Genomic DNA, 10,534 nt, shown 5'->3' on the forward strand with positions numbered 1-10,534 from the left:
GGATTTGATTAAAAATATTATCTTTCTTTTAATTACCATGCAATTGCTTATTGACTATAATAAATTAAAATATTTTATTTCTTCTATAAAATATTTTTTAAATCATATGTTATAGTAATTTATTCATTATTTTATTAAAATACATTTTTAAATATATATTAAAAATAAAATCTATTAATTTTAAAAGTAATTTAATAACACGAGTAATGAAATAATATAAGTGAAACATATTTTTAAGAAGACTGAAAAATATTTTATTATTTTTAATTATATTAATTATATATTATTATAATTCATATAAAAATAATTTGTATATGAAGGGAGTAGGTGTTACTCTCCTCTCAGTAAACTTAGGTTTTATTTAAACTAATTTAGTATTTTAATAATATTTATGAGTAAATTTAAATTTAAAAAAAATAATATTTTTATCCATTGTATAATTAAGTGATAAATTTACCTTTTTAATCATTTTATAATTAATAGTGGGTCACTAGAATTTGAATGAATAATTATTATATTAATAAAAAATATTTAAAAAATTATAATTAGAGAAATTAATTATATATATTTTTAGTAATAAATCTGGCGACTAGCTTGTAACTTACCAAATAAAAATAAAAGCTTTATTGCTCCAACCGATGAGAATGCATGTACACAATTATTTTGATGATGCTTGGCTTTTAATCAAGGTATTTCCCCGGACCAAGCATGGATTTGCTCATGTGGCATTCTTCTTATACATATTTCTGTTTCAACCCCAAAAATCATTTTTTCTTCTTTTCTTACCCCTTAAAAAATTAATTTTTACAAGAAAAAATAATTAATTATGAGTGTTTAAAATATGATTTCACCAAATATATATTAAAGAAAAAATTACTTATATGTAATAACTCATCACATTCATAATTTATTATAAATGCTCATAATAATAATAACAATTTTTTGTAAATACTATTCTTTCTACAGCTCAGTTTATTTTTAGAAAATAAATTATATTTAAAAAATATTTTTTAATAAAATAATTTATTTTTTATTATTTAAAAAATAAAATATATTAATAAATTTATATATAGAAATTTTAATAAAATTTTTAAAATATAAAAAGTAATTTAATTTTTTATTTAATTAAAAAATTATTTTTTATTGATTATTTTTCTTGAATACCTCAAATATTAAAAAATATGAAAAATACTTTTCAAAATAAAGGCTAAAAATGAGTTTTATTTATTATCATATAATGGGGAGGGATTTTCATTAAATCTTCAAATTTAGGGAAATTTATTAAAAAAAAAGAAATTTGAGGTTGGATTTACAATTTTCCAAGACACAAGGGCATAGTTGCAAAATGACATAAGAGTGAGAAAGATAATACAATACAAGAATAGCCCTCCTGTCCGAGTTTTTCTCTGCAGTGTTTGGTCTGTTTTTGCTATCTCTCTCCCCCTCTGCAGTGATACTCATTGAAGTGAGAAAGAGAACAAGTGATGGGCTGGTTTCCCTGTGCTGGGAAGTCAAGCAAAAATGCAAAGAAGACTCTGAAGAAGAGGCCTGATGATCAGATCCCATCTTCTTCAGGTATTTCATTGAAAAAAAAATTCTGAAACATACTATCAAGCTTTTAAAAATTTTCAGTCTTTATTGCTAACCCAGACAGCTGTGATTTTTATATTCTTGGGCTGATTTTAATGCGCTTGTGCCCTTTGAAGATGATAGGAATTAATGGGAATGAGTCATTTTCATAATTGTGTGTATCAGTTTTTTCTGGGTTTGGAATAATTATTGATCTGGAATGACCTAGAATATATAATTTGAGGATGATTTTCTTCGTTGATGCTTGTTTAATTGTTTCTTTAGGTCAATGTGGGGATGTTGAGTTATTTGCTCAACTTCATAACTTGTTTGAGCTACTTGGATTTTGTTCAAGTTTTAGACTGGTTTTAGAGTCTTTGCTATTGCTACTAGGGTTTTTGATCCATTCAGTGTTCAATTACCTTCAATAATTTCTCACAATGTAAAATCCCAGAATCCCTATACTATTAGGTTATTAAGCCGATATTACTTTTTCTTTTTCAATTTTCATTTATTGTGTCCATGTTGATTGGATAATCGTTGATTGATTTCTTGTAAATTTGTGTTGTCAGTGGATTTGTTAATTCTCTGTGTTGTCATCTTAATGTCTTGCATTCTCTATGAAATTTTTATTTTCTAGAAGCTAATACTTCTAGGTAATTGCAAATGTAAATATTTAATTATTGTTATGATGGTTGTAAAAGGTTCATTTTATTTTAATTTTTAAGTAATTAGTTAAATGCGTGGTATCTTACTTTTTGTGAGTATGTCAGAGTTCCACATAATTGGAAACTACTTGTAGTTCATTTACTGCTGCATGATTAGTGGTGCTTATGGAAGCAATATGCAACACTGATAATGGAGATTGGTTGTTTTCTTGTCTTGTGGTGTTAGAAGATCCAAGCCTAAACGCCTTTGCTGACTGTTTGTTTGTCTTTTACGATTCTTTTTTTCTTTCTAAACTATGAATGGTGACATAAAACTTATGCAGCAGTGAAACTGTTTTCAAGCTTTGCTGACGTAGTTTTACACTTTTCAGGTTCATTTATTTGTAGCATTAATTGCAATGTTTGTTTTCTTGTTATTACCTTAGGTAAAACAAAGCCAAACTTGGGACAGGATGTGAAGAAGGAGACCCCTACAGATGCTAGCTCTGATCACATTGCAGTACATACATTTATGTTTCGTGAATTGGCTTCTGCAACAAAGAATTTCAGGGCTGATTGTCTATTGGGTGAAGGTGGTTTTGGCCGAGTATATAAAGGGAGATTGGAAAGTACCAATAAGGTTAGTTACACTTTTTAGATTTTACTTGTTGCAAAAAAAAAAAAAAGTAACAGATATATTGACTCTATTATATGTATCTTTTGTCTTGAATTATTCCTAGGAAAATTTACTTTGATATAATCTCTAAAAGGTTAATTCATAAACATCTTCTTCCCGTTGGCTGCATGGGTCCGCAAAAAAAAACCTACTTGAATATAGCTCATTAGAACACTAACTTGAGATTGTTACACAAGCCAAACGTGATCACTAATTCAGCCTTGATTAATTTTATTGAATAATATCAAACAACTATAAACTTGGCTTGAAAGCTCTTGGGCAGCTTAACATTAATTTTCAACATAAATATTTTTATAGAAATGTTACTGAAAATAATATTTCTATAGAGATAATTATAAAATAAACATATATTTTGTTGGAACGTATAAAATCACTATTGGTTTACATTATTTAAGCAAAAATGCATCACTAAATAAGAATAATATTAAAATTGTTTAACTTTGATTAGCTTGTTAACTGCATGAAGCTGTTGTCAAAATCTTATGATTCAATTTTCCAACAAATCGATTCAAATTTATAGGCTGAATATTAAATGTACCTAAAGTTTATGATTCTTGATTTGAATCTTATGATTCACGATTCGATTCCGCATCCTAGTGATTCAAATATATTGAATAAATTGCAAATATACCTGAATTGTTACTAAAAGAAAGAATTAATAATGGATCAAGTAAATCAATATGAATCCACCGAGTCCTCACTCTATTCAATCAATTATTTATAAAAGATTTGTCAGACCTCATATTTTTAAAATTTAAGATCTCATTCATTTTTGCCATGAAAAGTGTATTTAAAACATTTCCTCATTATTTTTCTTCCACCACCCATTCTTTTCTCTTTCCCTCCTTTTTCTTTTCAGTTAATTTATTTAACTATTTATAGTGGTCAAGTTATGACAATTTATATTACTAATATTAAAAATTTTTTTACTATTTAATTATTTGATCAAATTTAAATAAGAATTTCAACTTATTTATAATGATAACTATTGTCTATAATTTCAAAGTTTATAATTTATAAGATAAAACTATATGCAAATACATAGTATTCTATTATAAAGAATATTTCTAATTATATAAATGATAATTATATATTTGTTAAAACATGCCAATAATAAGTTTTTTTTTTACTTATTTTAGAATATATATTATCTTTAATTAATTCTAAGAATTTTTATCGAATCTTATGATTCAATTTAATTTTCGATTCCCAATTTGAACCTCGATTTTGACAACTATGGCGTGAACTAGCTCAAGCTCATTTAAAGACTAACAAACCAAGGTTGAATAGGTTGCGCTTGATTTAGATTCGAGCTCAAAATGAAAATAAACAAATCAAATGATCCTGTTAAAATTAATGAGATTTGTCCTTAATGAGGAATATTAGAAAATGATTTATGACAATTTGATTGATGACCATACTCTTAAGTAATTTATTATTTATTGAATAACATTCCATATATATTACATATTTTTCTATGGAGTTCTATGTAGTTTAAAAAAAATACACAAGTGAATAAAATACAATACTTTTAATGTTTTGTGTCGTGGATATAGGCTTCCATAGCCGAACCACATAAATTCTTCTTTTGTTCATTTCTCTTTTCTTTTCTATAATTCTAAATTCCAATAGATTCAAATTATCAACTGGTTTTGTTAGAATTAATGAGATTTTTCCTTAACGTGGAATAAGTTATTTACAACAATTTGATTGATTACCAAAATTTAGGAGTGATTTATTATGTATTGACAACATTCCATATAAGTTATCTTCCTATGGAGTTTTATGTACTACGAAAAATACACAACACAAGTGAATAAAACATGGTCCTTCCATGTTTTGTGTTGAATGTAAGCTTCTGTAAATGAACTATGTAATTCCTTCCCTTGTTCATTTCTCTTTTCTATCCAACAATACTAAATTTCAATAGTTCAAGTTTGAGAACTGCTCACACAATCAAATAATGGCCGGGATTTTGGGAGGCTGTTACCCATTTCATCATTATTTATTTCAGGCCCCTCGCAATTTGCAAGCGGCCGTTACTTAACAGTACAACCATTATCAATAATTTAACTCTTCTAAATTTTATTGTCTACATAATTATTTTAACTATAGATTAAGTAATGATAATGATGTTTGAGAAGATAGATTTGTATTCTTTATCTAATGAATTTGTGTTTATTAAATAGTCGTGTAACTTGATCTTACTTATATCTACCAACATCTATTCATTTCATGAACTTTGTAACTTCTTCAAAAAAGATTTGCATAGCATCAGGCTGTTACTGTTGTATTACGGCCATTATAGGCCTATTTCTAAAACCCATAACCCCGACCGCGATTTAAAACCATGTTACTACTGACATATTGGCTCAATGACAACTTTAGCTGTCAATCAAATTGTTTACTGGATTTACATGAAGAATATTATAGGTTTTACATGTCTTGGACATTTTTGCTAGCTTGGAGTCTAACATAGCTAAGTGGAGACAAAGAATCCATATTGAGGCTTAGTTGCTAGTGTTCTGTTGTTGTATGCATTGTGGGGCATATACCCATGCTAATTTGCTGATGAGATAGACTACCATAAACCAATGTGGAATAAAATTGCTAACTTGACCAAGAGTCCCAAACTGGTATTTTGCAAAATATAGATCTCATGCTACTTCATGAGAGGGGTGGTGGATCTTTCAAAACACCACTATTAGGTGTCTATCAAGGGTCAAGTGGCTCCTAATTCTCCCAAGTTGACAAGTTAATAAGTTATGCATGTGTTTGCTTTGCACCTTATTACAATGTAGCATAAGCATGTGCATCAAATCCCTTGGATACAATTAACACAATTTATCAAGTTGATAAAATTAAAACTTAGTAGACAATTGAAAAACACACAAGGGTATTCAAACCATTAGCTTGTCAGTTTTAACTTGAACTATTGTTAACCATGCTTATTTTGTTTTACTTGTTCAGCATTTGATTTATTTTTTATGCTGCAGTTTGCATAATATTGTGGTAAGACTTGAAACTTGACTTTGGTTTTATGTAGGTTGTAGCTATCAAGCAACTTGATCGTAATGGGCTGCAAGGGAATAGGGAGTTCCTTGTTGAAGTATTAATGTTGAGCCTACTTCACCATCCTAATCTTGTTAACTTGATTGGCTATTGTGCTGATGGAGATCAAAGACTCTTAGTTTATGAATACATGCCATTAGGATCTTTGGAAGACCATTTACATGGTATATGCATAAATTTTGATTTCTAGCTGTTAGACCACTAAAATTTCATCTTCCTTGTGTATTTGACATGTCATTGAAAAGGTTAAGAAAAGATTCTTTAAATCTCAAAGCAGAAATTTCCATGGCAAAAGAGATTGCAGGTTAGAAGTGCTTTGAACCATTTAAGTTTTAATGTATTACTTAATTGCTGATCTCAGATTTGAACAACTTTGAGCCATTTAAGTTTTCATTTACTATCTGATTGCTGGATTTTTTTATTCATTCATATCTTGGATATGGTTTAAAATTTACTAGTTTTCCAAATCATTTGATCATGCTTTTTTAATTTTCTCACTCATCCTGCCAACCATTACGCAGGAAAGATGGAAGTATGGTGTCATTCTATGTCTTTTAAAATCTTATCTGATAGATTGCCTTCTCTTGTTCAGTAGTTATGCACAACTTCATGTAGCTTCCTTAATGTGTTTTAGTGATGTTTCTTTTATCTGCTATGTTTTTCAGACCTCCCTCCTGACAAAAAACGACTTGATTGGAATACAAGAATGAAGATAGCTGCGGGTGCTGCAAAGGGCTTGGAGTATTTGCATGACAAAGCTAATCCCCCTGTTATATATCGTGATTTGAAATGCTCAAACATTTTACTTGGTGAAGATTATCATCCCAAGCTGTCTGATTTTGGTTTGGCAAAACTGGGTCCTGTTGGAGACAAAACCCATGTATCCACCAGAGTGATGGGAACCTATGGGTATTGTGCACCTGAATATGCAATGACAGGTCAGCTTACTCTTAAATCAGATGTATATAGCTTTGGTGTTGTGCTCCTTGAGATTATTACTGGAAGGAAAGCTATTGACAATTCAAGAGCTGCTGGGGAGCATAATCTCGTTGCATGGGTAAGAGAGCTAAGTCTTCCTGTATGCAGTTTTATGTTTTCATTTTGAAGATACTCTTGATTGGAGTAATATAGCATTACAATGTCCATAAAGTCTGACCACTTTGGTCTTCAAATTTTACATAAAATCTCAACATGGTTAGCCACCGATCAACTACTGCATGCTTAAGGACTTCTTGACAGAGTTAACCACCAGTCTTACTGCTGCTTTCAAAACTTTACACACAGTGCATCAGATAACCCATTAGCTAATATTAACCTTTGCAGACAAGTCCTAGCTGTTGTGAACTTGTGATTTTTTTTTCCTGCAGCTCCCCTTTTGGGCAAAGTTCAATGATGTCATATTCTAATTGCTCTAATTATAATTTTCTTGAATATCAAAAGAAGGCTCAGTTCATCAAGTTGGAAAAAGATGGAGTTAAATACTTTTGGGATGAAGCTAGAACATATATACATATATATAGAAGTTAAAAAAAATGCAACGGAAGTTTCTAATGGAAAATGATATGGTCACAAAATTTAAATTTATCGCAATTTGGCTAGTAAGCTAGTTTAGAATCAAGGATTAATTCTTGTTGTTTTTGTGTATTAACTATAATTAGCGGAGAACATTAGTGCAATAGCATATCATTTACTGACTACTGAGGATTTAGTTAATCGAATCTGACTGATGTTGCTCCTGTGATGCAGGCACGGCCATTGTTCAAAGATAGAAGGAAGTTTGCGCAGATGGCTGACCCATTATTACAAGGACAATATCCAGTGAGGGGCTTGTACCAAGCTCTTGCTGTTGCTGCAATGTGTGTTCAGGAACAGCCTAACATGCGACCCCTTATAGCTGATGTAGTTACAGCCCTTACCTATCTTGCTTCCCAAAGGTATGATCCCGAGACGCAACCAGTCCAAGCGTATCGTCCAGGCTCATCAACTCCTAGAACTAGAAGGGAACAGTGAATTTTGTAGCCAGTAAGAGAAGGATTTAGGAGGCACAGTAATCTGAGAAGGTTCATTCCCTGGAACCAATGATAATATTGCTGTCACCATTCAGGTTCAGGCTGTGGCAATACAGAATGCATTTCTCAGCGGAGTTATTTATATGATTCAAAGATCATTGGAATGGCGTTTAGTTATAGGCAATTGTCAGCTGCTGCATATGATTTATGGCCTTGCCAGTAGATCAGATTTTGCATTACTCCAGATAGCAGGTGCAATGCCCAAGAACAATTCTGTTTTTTCTATAGAAGATTCCTCTCTCTCTCTCTCTCTCTCTCTCTCTCGACCTTGTTATTGATTATTATTTTTTTTCCCATCTTCTTGCTCTCTTTTACAAGATTTTTTCATGTACAATTGAGCTTGGGGCTTTGTATCTAGTATTCATATAGAAACTGAATTCAACTTTAAAGATCATCAGCTTTTGCTTGGTGTTGCTTCTTTTTGGTTTTTTATATCTACAATTATTGATATTATCTATTTGTTCCATGATTTATAAAAGCAACACTTGAGTCCTAACCCTTTCCCTGTAGATTCAAGCATGCCTTTATTCTTCAGTAACCTGTTCTCCTAGTTCTTTGAGGAAAAAAAAAAAAAAGAAAACCTGTTCCCCAGTTGGAATAGTTTCATCATTTTATATTAGTTTTTACTTTGTACATATATGCTTTACAATCCTTCCTAAGATTTTTTTTAAGCAATCATAGCAGAAATTATATAAAAAGGAAGAAAGAAAATGCCTTTTTTCCTTAAATCCTCCAGGACAATAAATATCGCTAATTTCTCAAAATAGCCTACTGTAGCATAATGGCGGAATTCTCAATCCTTGTTTAGGATATAGCATCAAGATCTTGAAGGTATAAAAATAAAAAATTATAATATAAAAATTTATTGATGATGTAATTTTTAACTAGTTAGTAAGAGTTGCATAATTGTTTTAAGTGATTTCAATACTTGCTTTATTAAATTTTTTTTATAAGAATATAAACGAATCAAACTGTTCTTATTAGATTTAATTTAACAGCTAAAATATTTCTTAAACTTTAGAAAATTTTTAATCTTTGGGAGGACTTGAATCTTCCAAATTTTCTTCCATAACCCAAGATTAAAAACTAAGGGATTATTGGTAACATAGGCGAACCATGTATGATAGCAGATTTAACTATGTAATTCCTAGATTTTGTGAAATACCAAATACGCACATCTTCTCTATGCACCACACTCAAAGGTATACGGGAGATAGTTGTAGCACTAGCATCATTAGGTAAGAAAAGCCCAGTAAGGAGGTCCATGTTCCAAGATGTGCCCTCTGCATTTATCAAGCCTGAGACTTTAAAATCATCTAAACCATCTACAGATGGGTGTCTAAATAGAAATTCTCATTTCTGTTAACCAAGGACCACCCCAGACTCTAATATTAGTTCCATCTCCAACTCTCCACCTTACACCTTTGTTTAACAACACTTGGGCTTACAATAATTCTTTTAGACAAAACTGGGATTATGCTCTACATCGGCCTGTAAAAAGTCCAAAAATATTTAGTTTTGAGGATTCTATTAAAACAAATGTTTAAACTGATTAATATTCTTCACCCTGTCTACCAAGCATAACAAGATTAAAGGAGCGAAGATTTCAAAAACCCATTCTGCCCAAATCTTTCTTCTATATGATATTAATATAATATGTAAAATTTCTTTGTCCAGGTAGATATTTAACACTACATATGAAAAATTTATATTTATCTATTCACAAGTTTTTTTTTTTTCGTTTTAATCATTCAAGAGATTGCATTATTAAACTGGCCAAAATAGACTACGCTTACTAAAAATAACCAATATCAAGCCTATAGCTAGATTTACAGGAGTCCAAATCCAGAAAAAACCAACTCAAACCCAACAGACCGGCCACTGAGAATCCGCCTAAAAGCATGCCGCAATAGCAAATACACCGAATGCTCACCCACACAGCACGTCAACGGCACACCAACAACTCATTCCAAATGCTACAGCGATGACTAAACAAAACCCCATAAACACAAAACAACTAAAAATAAAGCCAGAAGATCAAACATAAATAAATCCCCTCACAATTCGACCAAACCAGCAGGTCGTCCGGCTACCATTCCAATAGCAACATGCAATAAAAAATTCTAGAAAATCAATGCCAGCAAACACCGAAAAAGAGATTGCCCATGATAATTTTAGTTTAACGTAGCCATGAAACCACCTTCAAAAGTATTATCAGTACTCTAATATCGATAATCACCCGTCTTTCATATCCGACATGTCCGACAATGGTGACACAAGCAAAATCAAATCAAAATAAAGAAAGCCATAAGTATTTATCAAAAATAAAAAGAAGACACCCTTTGTACAGAAGCAAAACAAAGAAAACCATAATTATTTATCAAAAATAAAAAGAACAGACACCCTTTGTCCAGAGGCAAAAGGATCGGAGCTCAACACTTTCTCTATATCGCCATCGCCTTCACCTTTCACCGTTTTTT

At 30.7% G+C, this 10,534-nt stretch overlaps 1 protein-coding gene across 1 annotated transcript; it reads left to right on the top strand.

Annotated features, from left to right (window-relative positions):
* Positions 1 to 1,390: 1,390 nt before the first annotated feature.
* On the top strand, positions 1,391 to 8,472 carry LOC110619708 (probable serine/threonine-protein kinase PBL7). The gene is made up of 5 exons (XM_021763254.2): positions 1,391 to 1,575; positions 2,663 to 2,856; positions 5,960 to 6,149; positions 6,651 to 7,042; positions 7,732 to 8,472. The coding sequence occupies exons 1-5, from the start codon at positions 1,485 to 1,487 to the stop codon at positions 7,993 to 7,995; spliced, it is 1,131 nt and encodes a 376-aa protein (XP_021618946.1). The 5' UTR covers positions 1,391 to 1,484; the 3' UTR covers positions 7,996 to 8,472.
* The last annotated feature ends 2,062 nt before the right edge of the window (positions 8,473 to 10,534 follow it).

This window comes from Manihot esculenta, chromosome 7 (genome assembly GCF_001659605.2).
Source record: "Manihot esculenta cultivar AM560-2 chromosome 7, M.esculenta_v8, whole genome shotgun sequence".
Classification (NCBI taxonomy): Eukaryota; Viridiplantae; Streptophyta; class Magnoliopsida; order Malpighiales; family Euphorbiaceae; genus Manihot; species Manihot esculenta.

What these genes read in the sequence shown, in the direction of transcription:
- LOC110619708 (XM_021763254.2), top strand. Translation starts at nt 1,485, where the DNA reads ATGGGCTGGTTTCCCTGTGCTGGGAAGTCAAGCAAAAATGCAAAGAAG. An exon ending in TCAGATCCCATCTTCTTCAG is followed by an intron (nt 1,576 to 2,662) that starts GTATTTCATTGA and finishes TTATTACCTTAG; the next exon opens with GTAAAACAAAGCCAAACTTG. An exon ending in TTTGGAAGACCATTTACATG is followed by an intron (nt 6,150 to 6,650) that starts GTATATGCATAA and finishes TATGTTTTTCAG; the next exon opens with ACCTCCCTCCTGACAAAAAA.